Raw genomic sequence first — 21608 nt, 5'->3', positions numbered from 1 at the left:
AGGTGGAATATAAATCAAATAAATAATGGACACGAAGGTCCATTAAAAATTTCCTTATATGTCCAGAAATGAGAAAATATATTGGTACCTGTACTTTTGCAGGTATGTTTGCTGCCTTGAGTTATATATGTTACCTACAATGTATGAAAAGCTGGCATTGTATCCTTAGGAAATCTATAGAATGTGTGACGTTTTAGGCAAAGTATGAAATGTCTGTTATTTTAATATGCTAAATACCATTTGTTCTCAACCTTTTCTTCACCACAGATCCTTTTTAAATACCTTTTGTGCCCATGGAGCATGGCAACAGACCCCCCAAGACTTAAAAGTTTAAATCATGGCATTTCTTCAGGCCTTCGTGGACCCCCTATGATGACACCCCCCCAACCACTGCTATATACTTTATCTACGCTAACCCTAAGCCTTTATTGAAAAGACATGTAAGAAAATGAAAAAATACAAAATGAAGTATTCTTACTGAAAAAAAGACCAAAATTTGTTGCATGCAACAAGGAAGGCTAGAATGGCATTTTAGCAGGAGTATTTTATACTTCGCTGTTTTGTCTTTTGGCAATGTGTGAAATGTTGTGCTTCATATTTTGATGTCCTATTTTTAGCATTCTACAGATTTCTTAGACATTCTATAAAATGCCTAATTTCACACATTGACAATAACACATATAAAAAATGGAATAAAAAAAAATAGCATACACCGTTCTTAATTCCGTAGAACACTTTTTCATATAACAAGGTAGTGTTGTAATTAATAAAAAAGGTTCCACCCTCCAAGGAAATATCATATAAAATAGCATATTTTTATGTTCACGGAGACAATCTATGTCCTGTTTGTTTAAATTCTATTACTTAAATATACGGCCAATTGTAGATTCATCTTTAATGAGAAACATAAATCCAGATACAACTAGTATTGATCACTTTGTAGATTTTTTTAAAAAAAGAATCCTTTTAGGCTCTGGTCACCAAGCCTCAAGATTAATTTGCAAGATGGAATTTTTAAAGCTCAAAGAATTTTCTATTTCAAAGTATAAAAATCCCCACTTGCATGAGCAACGGACAAGCATGCGCACGTGCACTCAACTTGCATGAGCGGTTTGCCGGCCGCTTGCACAAATGGAGCAGTGGGTGTGCACATTTGCCTGCAGCTCACACGGAACTGTTCTCTACCCCACTCTGCTGGTCTGCAAAGCCAGAAAGATTGGTGAGTTGGGGTAGAGCACTTAATAGAATTTTTTTACCACAGATGGTGCACGCACGCACACACACACACAAATTGTTTTTAAAATAAAACCAAGTCTAATCTAATTTTACATTATAGTGAGGCAAGTCTTCTGTGTTGTGCTTGCTTTCTGTTATACACTAGGCCTTATAGTAAATAATTTAGTGCATCTTTTAAAAACATATAAACTTTTTTATGCTGACCTTTCCCAACCATTGACTTCATCTAACATTTGTTTTTAATAGATTTTATATTCCTATAAATTACTTTGGGATTTTTAACATATAAAGCATATACATTTTTTAAATAAAGTTGAGGTTGTTGGGAAGCAGAAAAACAACTTACAGGAAAAAAACACAGGTTTAATTCAATGTCTTTAATCTTGCTGTAAGAACAGTGGGCACGTACATATATCCACATACATCTCCCCAGACAAAATCTACAGTGTTGCTGAAATCAGAATTCATAGTGTCAAAATGATGAAAATGGTATTTCGATGAGACAATTTGACATTTTATATGCAGTTATAATCTCAACAGATATAAAAGTCAGTTACCACGATGTAAACACAATATTCTTCTAGTGATTTGCCTTTAGCCTGGTTGACAATGGAGATAATTCAGATACATGAAAAAGAAGTACAGAAAAAACACTGCAGCTGAGAAGTGTCCATTTCAATTCTCATTTAAAAGGGCATATTAGGACTTCATTATAAACAAAGCAAGTCCTATATATTTCAACTGCTTTGAAGTTTTATTCTTTGAAGTCATTCAATTCCCAGTCAAGGCATTGTCTGAACTGTACGTCTAATGTGATATTTCTTCAAGTGAGTAGATTCTTTCAAACTTTATATATCATTTTAATTTATTGCCAATGTCTTTATACGCTCTTTAGTCAGGTCTCACAAAGTTCTTTGGGGGCTAAAAGCCAAAGTAAAGTTAGAATAATGTTTAACTTAGCAAGTCCACATTTTGCTGCAGCCTTACATAAAATAAACCGCTTCAGTCTGCTATTTTCTTTTCCTGTTGAAGCTTCCAGATGCCCCCGGATTTCCTCTGCGACCTGCTCCTGCGCTTTTCTTGCCCCTGGCGTGTCCGGACCTCTGCTGCTGCCTTCGACCCCTCTTGCCCCGCTGCTCGCGCCTTTTGCCTTTGCCTCTGGCAGCCTCGGCCTCCTCTTCGCGGAGCTGCTTGTTGACCGCGCGGGTCAAGTCCAGAGGCGGCTTCTTGCTGCTCAGGCTGCGGGCTAACTCCAGGTGCCGCTTCTTCTCCCCTTCAAGGTCTCCCAGCAGCGGCTGGAAACGACGCTTCTTTCCGCGGGCTGTGTTGGTCTGCGCGACGGCGGGCTCCTTGGGAAGGCGAGGTTGGAAGCGGCCGCGGGAGGCGGTGGAGACGCGAGCCAGGACGGAGGCGCGGCCCATCTCGGCCCGGTCTTGGTGGCCCGTCGGGTGCAGGTCGGCCGCCCCCCGGCCCCGGTGAGCGCGCCCCAGGTTCCGCAGGCGGTTGAGCTCGTTGCGCGCCACCCGCTCCCGCTTCTCCTGGCGCCGCTTTGCGAACTGATCCTCCATCGGGTCGGCCGAGTCCGGCACTTCCAAGAGCCAGTCGCGGGAAGGATCTCCGCCAGCTCGGCGGTAACCCCAGCGCCGTCGCCACTCTTTGGCGGCTTCGTCCCAGACCAAGGTGCCGCGCTTCTTCCGCGTCGGCCGGATGCCTTTGAGGCGCGCGAACTGCTCCCATTTGGTGAGCGGCCGAGGTTTGGGCAGCGGCTTTTCCCTGGGCAAGCGCGTCGAGGGTTCGGGCAGGCGGGCCACTACGGGGCCCGCGCCCCCTTCCACCCGCTCGGACGGCAGCGCCCACAGCTGGCCCACCAGCAACTGACTGTTATCTCGAGCCAAAGCGCGCAGGAGAGACTCGCGCTCCGAGGAGACTCGCGCAAGGGCGCGTGGAGCCGGGTTTTTATCCACCGCTAGTAAGTTCCCCAAGTCGAACTCCAACTCCAGCTCCTTCTGCACCGCCACGCAGCGCTGGGTCTCCGCCTCGCGCTCTTCGGCGCGCGCCAGCAAGTCCTCGACCAAGAGGGTAGCCATAGCCACGAGCCCTTCGCACGCGGCGAAAGGACACGCTTCTTTTCCCGCACCGGCTCATTAGATGGAGTCAGGGAGACTACTTCCGGGGCGAAGCTACATGAAGTTCCGGTTGTGACTTCCGCAGCGTCGTTGTATTACGCCAGGGCGTCCGACTGACAATAATCTCGTGGAGTATGGGTGCGTGGTATTCTGGGGGATGTAGTCCTCCATTGATAGGGAAGTTTGCTAAAAGAAGGGCTTCTCATTCTTTCAATGGTTCTCCTAGTTCCGAAGATAACGAGGGATTTACTGTATCCTTGTTGCCCTCGTATTTTTTTTAAAAACAGACTTTACAAAATAACAGAGTTCGACTTGAACGCGACCTGTAGGTCAACTAGTTGTCTATGTTGTCTACCTGTCAATGAATACTTCAGCTTCAACCATAACAACACAAGAACACAATAGATACAAACTCAAGGTTGATCACACCAAATTTGATTGCAGGAAATACGACTGGAATGTCTGGAATAGTCTATCTGACTCTGTGGTTTTTTCCCAAACCCCAAAAACTTTCACCTTAGACTGTCTACTATTGACCTCACCCCTTTCCTAAGAAGTCTGTATGGGGCATGCATAAGCGCACCAATGTGCCTACCATCCCTGTTGTATTTCTTTTATTTTTCATTTTTCTTATATGTATCCATGTATTTATAACTATGTTTTTACTTATACCTACTATCTTGTAAGCAATTGACAAAAATAAATAAATAAAAACAAATAGTTCAATCCCCTGCTCAAGCAGGAGACCCTATACCCACTTTTGACAAGTGGCTGTCCAATCTCTTCTTTAAAACCTCCAAGCGGCCAAAACTGCTGAAGCCAAGTTGTTCCATTGGTTGATTGTTCTCACTGTCTGAAAATTTCTCCTTATTTCTAGGTTGAATATCTCTCCTTAATCCATTTCCATCCATTGTTCTTTGTCTGGCCTTGAGGTACCTTTAGAAAATAGATTGTCCTCCTTCTTTCTGTGACAGCCCCTCAAATATTGGAACACTGCTATCGTGTCATCCCAGTCCTTCTCTTCACTAGACTAGTCATGCCCAGTTCTTGCAACAGGTTTTGCCACAGGTGCGGGTCCGACGCTGACTGCATTAAAGTAGCACCACACATATTGAATCACAAATTAGCCAGCCATATACAAACTGTATTCATAAACTCTGCTGGCTTAGTTTATGGTTCATTATGCTGTGTGACCCCAGCAAAATTGGCTTGCATAAACCACGGTATGAATGCTGTTAACAAAATCTTGTGTTCTTTGGAGTTACAGACTTAGTTTCTTAGCTCATGTAAAGAAGGTCTACCGGTAGAAAGGATATGGGGATATTAAAGGGCCAGAAAATTGGATTGCCAGTTGTGTAGCTCCTTATTTGGAATGTGCAGTGTTTTTAGCATCTCTACAGTAATACTAAGCATTTTGTGTTCATGTTATTGTGTTTGAATGGCATATACTATTTGGGTATAAAGGTGGAATATAAATCAAATAAATAATGGACATGAAGGTCCATTAAAAATTTCCTTATATGTCCAGAAATGAGAAAATATATTGGTACCTGTAATTTTGCAGGTATGTTTGCTGCCTTGAGTTATATATGTTACCTACAATGTATGAAAAGCTGGCATTGTATCCTTAGGAAATCTATAGAATGTGTGACGTTTTAGGCGAAGTATGAAATGTCTGTTATTTTAATATGCTAAATACCATTTGTTCTCAACCTTTTCTTCACCACAGATCCTTTTTAAATACCTTTTGTGCCCATGGAGCATGGCAACAGACCCCCAAGACTTAAAAGTTTAAATCATGGCATTTCTTCAGGCCTTCGTGGACCCCCTATGATGACACCCCCCAACCACTGCTATATACTTTATCTCGCTAACCCTAAGCCTTTATTGAAAAGACATGTAAGAAAATGAAAAATACAAAATGAAGTATTCTTACTGAAAAAAGACCAAAATTTGTTGCATGCAACAAGGAAGGCTAGAATGGCATTTTAGCAGGAGTATTTTATACTTCGCTGTTTTGTCTTTTGGCAATGTGTGAAATGTTGTGCTTCATATTTTGATGTCCTATTTTTTAGCATTCTACAGATTTCTTAGACATTCTATAAAATGCCTAATTTCACACATTGACAATAACACATATAAAAATGGAATAAAAAAAATAGCATACACGTTCTTAATTCCGTAGAACACTTTTTCATATAACAAGGTAGTGTTGTAATTAATAAAAAGGTTCCACCCTCCAAGGAAATATCATATAAAATAGCATATTTTTATGTTCACGGAGACAATCTATGTCCTGTTTGTTTAAATTCTATTACTTAAATATACGGCCAATTGTAGATTCATCTTTAATGAGAAACATAAATCCAGATACAACTAGTATTGATCACTTTGTAGATTTTTTTAAAAAAGAATCCTTTTAGGCTCTGGTCACCAAGCCTCAAGATTAATTTGCAAGATGGAATTTTTAAAGCTCAAAGAATTTTCTATTTCAAAGTATAAAAATCCCCACTTGCATGAGCAACGGACAAGCATGCGCACGTGCACGCAACTTGCATGAGCGGTTTGCCGGCCGCTTGCACAAATGGAGCAGTGGGTGTGCACATTTGCCTGCAGCTCACACGGAACTGTTCTCTACCCCACTCTGCTGGTCTGCAAAGCCAGAAAGATTGGTGAGTTGGGGTAGAGCACTTAATAGAATTTTTTTACCACAGATGGTGCACGCACACGCACACACACACACAAATTGTTTTTAAAATAAAACCAAGTCTAATCTAATTTTACATTATAGTGAGGCAAGTCTTCTGTGTTGTGCTTGCTTTGTTATACACTAGGCCTTATAGTAAATAATTTAGTGCATCTTTTAAAAACATATAAACTTTTTTATGCTGACCTTTCCCAACCATTGACTTCATCTAACATTTGTTTTTAATAGATTTTATATTCCTATAAATTACTTTGGGATTTTTAACATATAAAGCATATACATTTTTTTAATAAAGTTGAGGTTGTTGGGAAGCAGAAAAAAAACACAGGTTTAATTCAATGTCTTTAATCTTGCTGTAAGAACAGTGGGCACGTACATATATCCACATACATCTCCCCAGACAAAATCTACAGTTTTGCTGAAATCAGAATTCATAGTGCCAAAATGATGAAAATGGTATTTCGATGAGACAATTTGACATTTTATATGCAGTTATAATCTCAACAGATATAAAAGTCAGTTACCACGATGTAAACACAATATTCTTCTAGTGATTTGCCTTTAGCCTGGTTGACAATGGAGATAATTCAGATACATGAAAAAGAAGTACAGAAAAACACTGCAGCTGAGAAGTGTCCATTTCAATTCTCATTTAAAAGGGCATATTAGGACTTCATTATAAAAAAAAGCAAGTCCTTCTATATATTTCAACTGCTTTGAAGTTTTATTCTTTGAAGTCATTCCAATTCCCAGTCAAGGCATTGTCTGAACTGTACATCTAATGTGATATTTCTTCAAGTGAGTAGATTCTTTCAAACTTTATATATCATTTTAATTTATTGCCAATGTCTTTATACGCTCTTTCGTCAGGTCTCACAAAGTTCTTTGGGGGCTAAAAGCCAAAGTAAAGTTAGAATAATGTTTAACTTAGCAAGTCCACATTTTGCTGCAGCCTTACATAAAATAAACCGCTTCAGTCTGCTATTTTCTTTTCCTGTTGAAGCTTCCAGATCCCCCGGATTCCCTCTGCGACCTGCTCCTGCGCTTTTCTTGCCCCTGGCGTGTCCGGACCTCTGCTGCTGCCTTCGACCCCTCTTGCCCCGCTGCTCGCGCCTTTTGCCTTTGCCTCTGGCAGCCTCGGCCTCCTCTTCGCGGAGCTGCTTGTTGACCGCGCGGGTCAAGTCCAGGGGCGGCTTCTTGCTGCTCAGGCTGCGGGCTAACTCCAGGTGCCGCTTCTTCTCCCCTTCAAGGTCTCCCAGCAGCGGCTGGAAACGACGCTTCTTTCCGCGGGCTGTGTTGGTCTGCGCGACGGCGGGCTCCTTGGGAAGGCGAGGTTGGAAGCGGCCGCGGGAGGCGGTGGAGACGCGAGCCAGGACGGAGGCGCGGCCCATCTCGGCCCGGTCTTGGTGGCCCGTCGGGTGCAGGTCGGCCGCCCCCGGCCCCGGTGAGCGCGCCCCAGGTTCCGCAGGCGGTTGAGCTCGTTGCGCGCCACCCGCTCCCGCTTCTCCTGGCGCCGCTTTGCGAACTGATCCTCCATCGGGTCGGCCGAGTCCGGCACTTCCAAGAGCCAGTCGCGGGAAGGATCTCCGCCAGCTCGGCGGTAACCCCAGCGCCGTCGCCACTCTTTGGCGGCTTCGTCCCAGACCAAGGTGCCGCGCTTCTTCCGCGTCGGCCGGATGCCTTTGAGGCGCGCGAACTGCTCCCATTTGGTGAGCGGCCGAGGTTTGGGCAGCGGCTTTTCCCTGGGCAAGCGCGTCGAGGGTTCGGGCAGGCGGGCCACCACGGGGCCCGCGCCCCTTCCACCCGCTCGGACGGCAGCGCCCACAGCTGGCCCACCAGCAACTGACTGTTATCTCGGGCCAAAGCGCGCAGGAGAGACTCGCGCTCCGAGGAGACTCGCGCAAGGGCGCGTGGAGCCGGGTTTTTATCCACCGCTAGTAAGTTCCCCAAGTCGAACTCCAACTCCAGCTCCTTCTGCACCGCCACGCAGCGCTGGGTCTCCGCCTCGCGCTCTTCGGCGCGCGCCAGCAAGTCCTCGACCAAGAGGGTAGCCATAGCCACGAGCCCTTCGCACGCGGCGAAAAGACACGCTTCTTTTCCCGCACCGGCTCATTAGATGGAGTCAGGGAGACTACTTCCGGGGCGAAGCTACATGAAGTTCCGGTTGTGCCTTCCGCAGCGTCGTTGTATTACGCCAGGGCGTCCGACTGACAATAATCTCGTGGAGTATGGGTGCGTGGTATTCTGGGGGATGTAGTCCTCCATTGATAGGGAAGTTTGCTAAAAGAAGGGCTTCTCATTCTTTCAATGGTTCTCCTAGTTCCGAAGATAACGAGGGATTTACTGTATCCTTGTTGCCCTCGTATTTTTTTTAAAAACAGACTTTACAAAATCACAGAGTTCGACTTGAACGCGACTTGTAGGTCAACTAGTTGTCTATGTTGTCTACCTGTCAATGAATACTTCAGCTTCAACCATAACAACACAAGAACACAATAGATACAAACTCAAGGTTGATCACACCAAATTTGATTGCAGGAAATACGACTGGAATGTCTGGAATAGTCTATCTGACTCTGTGGTTTTTTCCCCAAACCCCAAAAACTTTCACCTTAGACTGTCTACTATTGACCTCACCCCTTTCCTAAGAAGTCTGTATGGGGCATGCATAAGCGCACCAACGTGCCTACCATCCCTGTCGTATTTCTTTTATTTTTTTATTTTTCATTTTTCTTATATGTATCCATGTATTCATAACTATGTTTTTACTTATACCTACTATCTTGTAAGCAATTGACAAAAATAAATAAATAAAAACAAATAGTTCAATCCCCTGCTCAAGCAGGAGACCCTATACCCACTTTTGACAAGTGGCTGTCCAATCTCTTCTTTAAAACCTCCAAGCGGCCAAAACTGCTGAAGCCAAGTTGTTCCATTGGTTGATTGTTCTCACTGTCTGAAAATTTCTCCTTATTTCTAGGTTGAATCTCTCTCCTTAATCCATTTCCATCCATTGTTCTTTGTCTGGCCTTGAGGTACCTTTAGAAAATAGATTGTCCTCCTTCTTTCTGTGACAGCCCCTCAAATATTGAAACACTGCTATCGTGTCATCCCAGTCCTTCTCTTCACTAGACTAGTCATGCCCAGTTCTTGCAACTGTTCTTCATGTGTTTTAGCCTCTAGGCCCCTAATCATCATTGCGGCACTTCTATGCATTCTTTCTAGAGCAGGGGTGTCAAACGTGTGGCATCACAGTGGCATCACGTGATGTATCATGACCTTTAACCTCTTTGCTAAACTGGATATGGGCATGGCCAGCGTGTGACACACCGGCCTCCGGGCTGGGAGTTTGACACCCCTGTTCTAGAGTCTCAACATCTTTTTTATAGTGTGGTGATGAAAACTGAATGCAGTATTCTAGGTGTGGTCTTACTAAGGCTTTATTGAATGGTATTAGTACCTCAACGTGATCTTGATTCAATCCCTCTGTCAATGCAATTTAAGATTGCACAGGCTTTTTGGGCTGCTGTCACACACTGCTGCCTCATATTTAATTGATTGTCCACTAGGACTCCAAGATCCCTCTCACGGTTACTGCTATTAAGCCAGGTTTCACCTAATCTGTACGTGTCCTTTTGGTTTTTCTTGCCTAAGTGTAAGACTTTACTTTTCTCTACATTGTATTTCATTTTGTTAGTGTTCAAAGTCTGTTGAAATCCATCTGGATCTTGAGCCTACGGTATTATCTAGGGTGTTGGCTATTCTGCCAGTTTAGTATCATCTGCAAATTTGATAAATTCCCCTTCTATTCCCTCTTCTAAGTCATTTATGAAGATATTGAAGAGTACTGGGCCTGAGACGGAACCTTGTGGCACACTGCTTTACTTCCCTCCACGTGGATGTGGAACCATTAAGGATTACTTGTTGAGTATGGTTTGTCAGCCAGTTATAAATCTATCTGGTGGTAATGCCATCTATCCCACTTTTTTCTAGTTTACCAAGAAGTAGATTATGGTCTACTTTGTTGAACTCTAATTACTGAACTCTAATTATATAGAATGACAAAGCCTAAAAAAGGTGTGGAAAAGAATTAATGCTTCATTTTGTACACTACATTTCACTATGCTATATTATACTAATAACTTGCAGGATCTTTGGACTTATCTGAACATAATTCATTTTTCAGGAATTTTAGAGATTTGCTGCACCCTTAACATCTTTGATAATATTGATACAATAATACAGAAAGGTTCCTAGAACAGGAAGAATGGTACATACATTTGAAGTAGAAAGCACTTTCAGAACAAGTTTGATCATCTTTTGAATATATGGCCCCACTGGCTTCATACTATGAAGATTATATCACTGTAATTTTAAAGGGTGGTAAGGATCTTGCCCATTATATAAATTGATTGATTATGTGCCATGAAGTTTTTTTCTATTCCTAATAACTGCATAGGTTTTCTATCCCTAACCTGTTCTTTCAAGTCTCCCAATGGTGTAATCAAATCTTGCATGTTTAGTTTTCCTGTAGAATATTCATCCTTCAACTCATGCAATTACCTGATGGGAGCAGGGAGACAATATTTTTAGTAACAAGTGCCTTTGCCTAATGTTTCTATTTCTTTGAAGTAAATAGAAGCAAGAATTTGGATTCTGATAAGAAAAAGAATCAAGAATGTGCATTCTGATAAGAACTGGTTCAAAGCGACTCAATGCTAGAACTGCTCAGAAAGTGAACTCTAGTAATTCAAAAACTCATAATAATGTAAAAACACAGGATAGATTTTCTTCACTAGTCATTAAAATGGAGGTAGAACTCAACAAGAATATTGTCTGTTTTCTCTAATTTGTAATATGGTTTTGAAACTTCTATCATGCCCAAAGAGATAAATTCATGGAATTTGGAGAATTTGTGTGAATTTGAATTTAAGATATTTGATACTATAAGATGTTTTTTTTCCCAATGAATATAAAATCCTTATTTAAAATTTAGAAAGTAGTTATATGGTTGATTTCTGTGTAATAAATACATAAATTGGAATAAGTAGTATTATGTCAAAATTCTGACAACTGTTTAGGTTTTGTATATTTTCCAAAAGCCATATCAGCAGAAAAGCATCCAGATTAGTAGATAAGTACATTTGAAAACATTGCCCAGATGAAAGATTTGAGATAATTGTGTTTTTTTTAACAACCCCCTCCAAAACTGAAAAAATAAATATGTCATATATTTAAGTGCACTGTTTCAATTGGTCTTGGTGATATTTCTAGCATTTCATTCAGGCTTGTTTTCTGAATAATACTGTTAATTGCCACAAGATGGTACTGTGTCTTGATAACTCATATTTTCTTTACAACTAACAGAATTGATATTTTGAATTTAAGGAGTTAATTAAATTTTAAGAAGACTGAAGGATTCCTCTGGCCAGATCAGCATAGACAGTATATACAGTAGTTAAAATGCTGCTTGACTCAATATGCTTTCATGATCTTTTATAAAATGCCACGTGTATCCTTTTGGGATTAGTTTATGCATATTTAAGTCCAACTGTAATTAAAAAATATTGAAGTAGAATCGGAACTCTTGTCTTCTATTTCATCTTGAACGATTAGTTCAAAATAACTTACAATACTGATGTTTGTTTTTGTAAAGATCCAGGTTACATAAGTCCTTCCTCTAGGCTGAGATATGGGTTACCTGCAGAATGCAAACACAAAGGAATGGAGGGGGGAAATGGAGTCAGGACAACCTATAACCTCTTATAGTCCTTCTCATTTGTTGCCTAGCATTTTCAGCCTAAAATTAGACCTATTGCTTTAAGTGGGTTACTTTACATTAGCATCTCTATTCCTTTTGCCATTAAGCACTGAAAAATCCCAGTCAATATGTATTGCTAAAGTTTTTTGTACTTCTTCATGTATAAAGATTTAATAGATGGATTGTTCTTAAACTCATTCACAATAATCCATATACAATCAAGGCGCCCCAAATTTAGTGCATTATTTACATGATTAAAAAAAAATATGATGAATCAAATGCACTGCTATGGTAATTTTGATCTGGAATGCTACTTACCTTCCCATTATGTATAATATTAATGATAATGTTAAGACTGTAATATATTTATTTGGAACCAATATCTTAGGTTTTTAATATTTCCATTTGTCTGGCACCTGTTAATCATGATTTGTGTGAACTGATCTTGTAAAACTAACAATTGGTTCAGTATCTGAAATGTTCAGAGGCGAAAATACATTTTCCAAAGGAGGGAGGAATAATTTGATGAGTTGCATCTATTCACCAGGACAGTGTTTTCGTTGTATAGACTTCAAATTCCCTGAATTCCCCAGCCAGCATGCAATCGAGACTTAATCTACCATTCTTAGGGGATTTTGGGAGATGATGAATTATATTTTCACAGAAGCAGCAGGTTGTAGATGCAGTATTAGTTTCAGGAGAAATAGAAACAGACATTCTCCAGTGAAATTGGCCTACTCTATGGAATTATTTTATTATTATAGTAGTCCTAGCATTCTTTCCTCTTCTATCCTAACTTCAATGTTCATATCTGCTGCTTACTCAGGCATATCCACTATAGTCTCTCTTCAGGCTGAAACATAGAAGTATAATAAGCAAAACCACCTCAGAACTTGAGTAGCTTCAGAAAGAGATTCTGAGAAGTAAATAAACCAAGCCCATGAACTATGCTTTAAATATTCTTGTAAAAATAGAAATTCTTGCTTATCTATACTCCCATTCTCAAAAAACTCATGACATAAGTATCATTGCAAACATGCATTTTTGGGAAAGTAGAAAAAAAAGGGTCAGGGAAAAGTACTTCATAAACACTTTTGAAAGGATTAAAAGGCAAATGAGACAAGGACATCTCATAGATCAAATTGAATGATTATATTTCCTTCAGTCCAAAGCTCTGCACAAGATCCCTGACTAGTACATCTTTTTCCTGATTAGTAAAATAGATACGGCAGCAAACGATGGATATTCAGAAGTTTAAGGAGGCAGATGTATTGATACTATTGGGGAATCTTTTTATTGGGATGGGTGAAATCACAACTAAAAGTAAAGCAATAATATATATGGGAATTTGGTGTCAGCTGTGTAGTGTGGTTATAGTGTTTGCAGTAGGATAAACTGCCAAACTCTCTCTTATTTAATTCTGCCACTTCTTGTTGATCTAGCAATTCTGGTACTTCACCAAATTCATAATGTTCTACAAAGTATTTTTCAATATGGTCACTGAGGTATGTAGTCTTTACTATGTTGACATTTGAGATTAGGTGTTAGACTTTGTAGGACTGGTATAGCTAATTTTAGGTAGAGATGCCCCATTTTGTTGACAAACCTTCATTTTGCTTTAAGATGTTTTCTCTTTGGGCCGCTCCTTTTTGCTCATCCTTTTGCCCTAAAATTCCCCAAAGGCTATGTGATAACTTTATCAAGGAACACATACCAGGCCAGCAATTCCTGTTTCAGATAAAATTAACTAGAAACTTTTGAATATTAAATTACCAGCCTTATCAGTTATAGACAGAAAGGGAAGCACTGTAATATTTTATTAATGAATCCACCTTCTGGGAGGGCCATCCTCTACCATGGGTGTGACTACTTCGTTGCTTGTTGCCTTCATGTGCCTTTATTTTTCAAAAGTGTGTAAAAGCTATGCTGATTTGTGCACTATGAGCTTTGGATTTGTGATTTAGTCTTGAAAGGACATGAGTGCTGTACAAATAAACAGGTTGCCATTTCCAGCCTTGTGTGATAATTGGCTATTTTGCACCAGGAACAAACACATTCAGCATTTGGTTGGGCCAATTCATAGTTTCAACCACATTAAGACATAAAATAGTTCTAAAGCAGAAAATTACTATGAAAAGTTAGAAAAATATGAAGATGTAAGGAGTTGGATATTTAATAACATTAAGTATTAAAGTCAGTCATCTTTTTTGCAGCTGTCATTGATAGTCATAAAAGTCAGTTAAGGTCATCTTCTCCTGAGGTCAACAATAGTACATTCTTTGTGTGTCTCTTATCTTGTTGGAGTCTTCAAGGTCATTGAGTATCCACTTAGGAGAAAACCTATTGAGCACTTATCATCATTTTTTATCCTATGTGGAAAAAAATTGAGATACCCTGTCTCTGTTGTAATAAGGAGTTGTTTATTGTTCATCTTCAGCATAGAGAAGCAAACTTGCAGAGCAAACTGATCTGAATAAGCAAGCTGAGCAGTTCTCTTAGATATTCCGATTCTTGACGGCAGTTGAATATAATTTGTGGCTCTTTACCCTTTGGGGGAAATAGCAATACCATTTTTTTTTACTTAAGGTGATCTGAAATGTTCAGTATCTCAATAATACCGGATCATGGACATTATAATTTTTGCATGTGGAATTGGTATCAGTGCCTTGATGGCAATTTGACTGTTTTGAAACCGTCCACTGGACAACTAATGGCCTTGCTTGTGCAATTGATTGGCGAGATCAGAATTGATTGGTATGAGAACAGAATCCTACACTAGTGGGGCTAGGGTACCAATCCAGGAGAACATCTTTTATGTTCTTATTATGTTAGTTCATTATGAACCTTGTTCTGCAAAATTGGAAAAAACTAACCAGGATAATTTTTATCACAGAATTCGAATAGCTTTCTGAAATTGGATGGTGCTTATATATTTGGATCATTCAGACGGTTCTCACTCATGATTAACTCAGAACAACAACAAAGAATTTGTGTGGCACTTCAGAAATTAACAAATTTATTATGATATATTCTTCCCTGTAACTATATCAGCTGTATAGAAGAACAAATCTTACGCGTTTTGAAGCATGACTAAGAGACATCTTTGTGATGACTTGAAGTGATCTCTGATTGCCTAAGGAGGAGATATCACACTTACTTTGAAGTCATATTATTGACTCATAATAATGGTATTATTTTAGAATGGGAGCTGAATGAAGTGTCATGTTTGTGCAATGGAACACAATGCATGGAATATTTTCAACATTTTTACTATTGTGTATAATACAAACAACAGCAGAAAAATCAGCATCTTTTCTTCACTTTGTTTAAATGTGAATGCATCATTTTTCTAGCCTGAATATTTTTTTTCTCAGTTTAATCATTTTAAGAATTTCTGACATGATTCCATAACATTTACATATTTGCATGCATGATTCAACTGGTAGTAGTGCTGAACAGCTAAAGTATTAGATGAAAGCTGTCGGATTTTGTGGCTATGCATTCAATGTTTATTGAAGGTATTCAGGTTACAGGTAGCTTTTCTGTTTTTACTGGTTAAAAAATCATTACAGACGTTTTACAGTATTCAGAAACAAAATATATATTCTATATGTCACAAAAGGGGGTGTGCATAAGCACACCAATGTGCCTACCGTCCCTGTCATATTGTTTCTTTTTATTTTCTTATATGTATCTATTTCATGTATTCATAACTATGTTTTATACTTATACCTGTTATCTTATAATTGCTTGACAAAATAAAATAAATAAAAATAAATAAAATAAAAAGAAGGAAAGTGAGGAGAAATATAAAATAACTGCAGGGATATTTAGGTTTACAAGAATGACAATTGAAATAGAGAAACCTAGAGAGTGGATGCTTTTATGTTTTCTTTTTTGCCCCTATAGACAGCAGAACTATTTACAATAGGTGTTTACAACAAGATCCTGGTTTCTTAAGTCTCTCTTTCAGATTCCTTCCCTCATTTCTGGGAGGGGGGGAGAAAGAAAGTAAAAGAAAAGTGCTGGGCTTACAAAAGAGAGCGCTCAGTCCTGCTTCTCTCCTTTCCTTGGATCCATTTACCTGATCACCTTCTGTGTCTCCTTCCTTGGAAGAAGGACCTCTCTGCCCAGTCTACCTCAAAGAATTTTGTCAAAGACAGCCTCTTTCTAGTCTTGTGAAAATTTTGTCACATGAGGAATATGCTTCTCTTCCTCCAGGGAAGCCACCTGCCAGTTTTTCTTACACACACACACACACACACACACACACACACACACCAATCTTAGTCTGCATTTTTTTTTCTACAGCCACTCTCTTTTACAACAGTCTTTTTAATGCTCTCTTTTTCTTTTCTCTCCTTTCTCTTTCCAGTTTGGGGTAAGGCAAGCAGCAGCTCTCGCTCTCTCTCTGACCCACAGGAACCCTGGCTAGCACTCTCCTCACAATACGCCTACACTTCAAGCCAGAATTGAATTTCTTTCCTTTTTCTCTTTCACCTTTTTCTGAACCACACCAACACAACAGGAACCATACGAGGCCATTAAGATTATTATTATTCCTGCATAAGGTGAAAAAGAACAACAGCTCAAGAATTAGAATTGCTTATTTAAAAAAAAAAATTAAAACTGCATAATCTGTTTTTACATATAATTTTTATTAAAATCTTTAATAAACAAAAGGCTAACACACAGTAGCACACAGGGAATAAAAAAAAATCAAAGAAAAAGCAAACAATGCAATAAAAGAAAATAAGTTGAAGAAAAATAGAAAAGAAAGAAAATAGAAAAAGGTGGCTTCCGATATTTACCACAGCAGTTATGGTATAAGTGCAAATGTATTTTGACCTCTCTCTCTTTAAATATGCATTATATTGCTCTTCTTTCTATAATCTGTCTTGTCTAATCATCAAAATCATAAATCACGTACACAAGCTTGTCAGTGGTGGGATTCAAATTTTTTTACTACCGGTTCTGTGAGCATGGCTTAGCGAGCATGCAAAATTCCATTCCCTCTCCACCCCACTAACCTGCTTTCCAGCTCCATTCTCTTGTGCAGGGCAACAAAAGAAGACCCAGCTGATCAGCTGGGACTTGGGAGGCAGAGAATAGATGGGGGCGGGGCCAGTCAGAGGCGGTATTTGCCAGTTCTCCGAACTACTCAAAATTTCTGCTACTGGTTCTCCAGAACTGGTCAGAACCTGCTGAATACCACCTCTGAAGCTTGTATAATTTTTAAAATAGCCTCTTGAGTTGAGAAATGGTGAGAAAATGAATAATTGGAGAGTACAATTATTACAGTAAAAAAGTAGGGTCCTTCAAATCAAGCTGTATTGCTAATGTTCATGTAATTAGTACTGGTATAGAAAAGATTTTGTTTTTATTTCTTAGTTCAGCTTACATTCCCAAGACCTACCTGATTTTCTGATTTATATACTAATCTAAGCCAACCCTGAGCTTCTAAATTCAATTTAGAATTTAGCTGGAGTTACCATATGGATAGTCACTAACTTATAACCATTTATTTAGTGCCCGTTCAAATGTAGAATAGCACTGAGAAAAGAGGTTTGCAACCAGTTCTCACATGACTGTTGCAGCACCCCTTGGTCACGTGATCTTCATTTTCCAAACCAGTTCAGGGGATTAAAGAAAGGAGAGCAAGTGGAAGTTCCATTGGTATGAATGGAACTTTTTCCATGGAATCTTGGTTACTAGGCTTCTATCTATTTTTCAATAAAAGGTGGAATACTTTTTACTCAGGTACATTCTCCCGTGTTTCTTCACCCCAAGCCACCTACATATTGTAGGCCAAAATGTATGCTTTGTGGATTTTCTCTTATCTAATAGGTCATTGGTCATTACATTTATCTATATGTTGATTATAATGTGGCAGCAATTAAAATCCACAAACGGCTAGAACATAGGAAAATATACATTAAAAACCAGATTTTAAAAATTCTTTATCATTAATGCTATCATCAATAGTGTTTTAAACTGAACAGTCTTCCTTTAATTAAAATCACCTGGTCAATTTCTTGATCCAATAACTTATCCATTCCCTTTCAGATAAGTTGATATTAAATATTCTTTTCTTGCTTTAAGTCCCCAGGTTTATTTTTTAATACCAAACTTCAATATCTTAGTCTATTTATTTTAGTCCCTGTAATATATACTGCATGTAACTGTTACTATTACTAATAACCTATTGTAGACCCAATTTCCTTTCTTCTCTCTTGGGACTGTGTTATTCACATTTGTATTTTTAACTCTCCTCACGGATCTTTGAAAAAATATTTTCCCTAATTGGCTATGCAGCTTATAACTCACATATTTCTTACTATGAAGATGTACTATCCACTAATGTACTTTCCACTATTTTCCCTCTCTTTGTGGATAGATTCAGAATATTAGTTTTAGTTCTGAATTTAAGTCTTGGCAATATTTTGTTTTACTATAGCATATTATACTTCTATAATCAAAACACAAACGTTGTTCAAGAGCTCATTTGGATCTGCTTTGTATTTCTTTTTTATTGTTTCACTTTTTTGTTTTGTTTTTGTTTTATGCTGGTCATTAACTGAAAGAAAGGAACATACATGTTTCTTCCCTTCTTGTAAACAGAGACTATCTCATATTCTTAGAAGAAGGCTTTGAATGCTCAAAGGGGACAAGGCTGCAAAGCTTTCTTTGGTGCCGCAATAAATGGGATAATGGCAGAAAACTCATTTTTTAATTCTACTTTATCTTTAAAGAAATCTATTTTAAATATTAAATACTTAATTTAAAGTAATTAAATTTAATATTTAAATGTACTCAATGTATTCAAAACAATACAATAAATGCAATTGTTGCTTGAGATAGAACCCCATATGGTGCCCTAGCTTTTAGATCAAGGCTTATGCTACCCAAGACTGATCAAAATATAACAGCAAATGTGACAGAAACTCCCAGAGTTTCTTCCCTCCTTGCAGTGAATACACAATGAATACACAGTGAATAACAGTAAATAAATTGCATGTTCTGCTAGTCCATATCAGATGCCTAAAGTGATGGTGATGTTCTGCTTAATGATAGAGCTAGTCTATGAAATGCCCTTCTTCCCAATAAGCTGGAGGAATATATTGCAGAACAGAGGCATTTATCAATTGTATTGACAGGCTACCATCACTTCCATCAGTAGAATCAGTTGTTGCATTGTCAACTCTCTGATGTTCTAGTCCCTTAGATGTTGTTGTTGATGATTCCCAATGGTTGCTGTTCACCTTCACGAAGGAGGTGGCGTTTTCATGTGTGGTATGGCAATGAAACAGATGTTTTCAAGGCGGGTCACAAAGCAGGGGTTATTTTCTTTTGTAATGGCAGGTGGTTGAGATACGTACATACCCTGTTGACACATGAATACAATGCTTTATCATTAAGAAAACATGCCATGAAAAACTTTGAGACAAACTGCATCACTTAGCACATGCTACCCATATACCTTGCTTTCTTATTATGCAAAATGATTATCACCTGTATCATCTGAATACATTTTGAGTAGAATGTTACTCTTTTCATCCAGTCACTTTTCTTTATTCCACACCCAAATTCCTCATTTTTTTAATGGTTGTGGGAACATACAGCTTTCACTGAATATAAAAAATTACAAAGAAATTTCTCTCCACGGTGGTCATTGTGGCTTATTAAAAATTGTAATACATTCTAATGACAAATAGTAATTGTAAGTTAAATTCATATGACTAATCCAAAAGTCATAATCTTGTTTAAAAATAATGTTTGTAGGATAAATGTTTTATAAAGTAAAGATTCTCAGGTCAACAAATATATCTGGAATGTTGTGAGATTTTTACAAGCCACTTTCTTGACCAGGAATTTTAGCATCTTATAGCAGAGTTTCTCAATGAACTTCAACTCCAGAATTCCCCAGCTAATTCTCGTAGTTGAAGGCCACCCATCTTAAAGTCATCAAGGTTGAGAAAGACTGTCTTATGGTATCACCAAGACACTATTGAGACAGTATAAGCTTGTTGCCATTATTGTTAGAGTATCTCAGTGATGTTTGATGATCCTAAGATACTATAAATCACTAGTGAAGAAATGACCACAAATGTAAAGAATAATTTATACAGAGTGATTGTAACCAGTCAAAAAATACCTGTTTCCCAGAAAGATAGGTGGGGATGGGGATTCTGACCCTCAAAATAAAAACTCATTTTTTAACCCATAGAAATATACGCTGTGGAGAAGAGCAGATAAGTAATGCAAATAGATGTAGAGATGAAGACACATCCAAATCAAAGACTAACATGTTTTTCTCCATTCTGTGAGGAATTGCAAAGGATGCCAGTGTAAATCTGCTCTTCCTCCATAATTAATCTATGCTTTGTTAATTAGGCAACTAAGAACAATTTCCTGAAATCTATCTGGGAGAGATCTCTGGAGCTGATTTTGGGACTGTGAAAGAAATGGGATGGGAATATCTGAATACACGAATAATGAACATCAGAGGAATATTTTAAAGTCAGTCCTGTCCGAAAAATAACGGTTAGTTCTTTGGTCTTGCATTTTGGGAAAAGCAGAGTTAAATCACTCTTGGAGACCAAACTTTAATGGGTTCAGTTAAAAAACAACAATAGAATGTTGGTATATCCAATATCCAAGATTTTGTATTTAACCTTCTTGATAAAAAGCTATATTACTGTGGGACAAATTAAGATGTAGTAAATGGAAAAAAGTGCTCTCCATTCTTTTCTGACAGTAAAAGTTCTGATGGCAGGTCACTTTGGAGATGTCTTGGTCTACTGCTTTTTCATGGATCCTTGCTGCTGCTCTTGCAATAGCATTTAGGTGAGGACCTCTGCCTGGCAGACCCATAGAAACAACATGCCAGAGAACAGGGCTGTCAAACTTGCAGGCCACGGGCCTAATGCGTCATGTGCTGGCCACGCCAACACCCAGTTTAGCTAAGGGAGGAGGAAAGTCGTGTTATGTCACGCGACACCGTGAGTTTGACACCCCTGCCATAGAGTGATTTGCAAAGTCACAGCATTGTGACTATTTTGGTCTGAGAGGCTGGTTACTTTGGAGAGTTCCTGAACTATGGTTTCCTCTCATGTACTGGGTGCTGCTTCTCCTTTCTTGATGTCACATCAGCCAAGCACCACAAATCAAAATAGCCATGATGATATGCCAGCAACCACTGGAAAAAAGGGGCATGGTCACAACAGTTGAAAGTAGCCATTAAGAGATTGTCAGATCCAGATGCTGCCATATAATTGCCACAATGGCTGCCTAAGTGACATTATGTAGTTTAACAAAACTTGTATTGAGAATAGTTGTAAACACCAATTTAACATCACATGAGCTAAATCCAAAGTTGACTTGCCTCAGCTATGGGTTGGGATGAGAAGAAGTTTTGGGTCATGAGGAAGGGCCTTTCAAAAATGGCTAGTGAGGCATCTTTGAGTTGTTGACAGGGCATATGTGAATGTGCCCTGAAACTCAGAATACAGAATACAGGATCACACATTGGGACCCATAATTGTCTCTCTTGCTTAAGGAACCTCTCAAACATCTGTGTTTCTTCTTTGTCCATATAATTTTCTCCATACTTACAATACACAGTTAAACTCCTAATTCTCAATCACAGACATACACATATGCAGACATCACAAGTTCCTCCCCTGCTTTTCCCCCCTCCCTCTCTCTAATCTTCACTGTTTCCATCTTCATGTCTCCTCATTTTCTTTATCCATTCTTTTAGGTCAATCTCAGCACA

General features: G+C 39.1%; 2 protein-coding genes and 1 non-coding gene across 3 annotated transcripts; 1 reads left to right on the top strand and 2 right to left on the bottom strand.

Annotated features, from left to right (window-relative positions):
* Positions 1 to 1598: 1598 nt before the first annotated feature.
* On the bottom strand, positions 1599 to 3402 carry LOC113429477 (regulator of ribosome synthesis 1). Its single transcript, XM_087961804.1, has one exon. The coding sequence runs from the start codon at positions 3321 to 3323 to the stop codon at positions 2247 to 2249; it is 1077 nt and encodes a 358-aa protein (XP_087817930.1). The 5' UTR covers positions 3324 to 3402; the 3' UTR covers positions 1599 to 2246.
* Positions 3403 to 6398: 2996 nt separating this feature from the next.
* Positions 6399 to 8218, bottom strand: LOC148131485 (ribosome biogenesis regulatory protein homolog). The gene is given in 3 exon segments (XM_087961803.1): positions 6399 to 7508; positions 7511 to 7866; positions 7869 to 8218. Coding segments are annotated over 3 exon segments (1185 nt in total). The 5' UTR covers positions 8125 to 8218; the 3' UTR covers positions 6399 to 6935.
* Positions 8219 to 17469: 9251 nt separating this feature from the next.
* On the top strand, positions 17470 to 17585 carry LOC113430105 (U6atac minor spliceosomal RNA). Its single transcript, XR_003373156.1, has one exon. It is a non-coding gene; the product is annotated as a U6atac minor spliceosomal RNA (small nuclear RNA).
* The last annotated feature ends 4023 nt before the right edge of the window (positions 17586 to 21608 follow it).

This window comes from Notechis scutatus, chromosome 3 (genome assembly GCF_049901735.1).
Source record: "Notechis scutatus isolate UNSWTSFEM ecotype Mainland chromosome 3, rNotScu1.2, whole genome shotgun sequence".
Taxonomy (NCBI): Eukaryota; Metazoa; Chordata; class Lepidosauria; order Squamata; family Elapidae; genus Notechis; species Notechis scutatus.
Note: the sequence above shows the minus strand (reverse complement) of the source record. Positions and strands in the feature narration are given on the sequence as shown.

Excerpts from the sequence above, each read along its gene's own strand:
- LOC113429477 (XM_087961804.1), bottom strand. The coding sequence starts at position 3,323 with ATGGCTACCCTCTTGGTCGAGGACTTGCTGGCGCGCGCCGAAGAGCGC.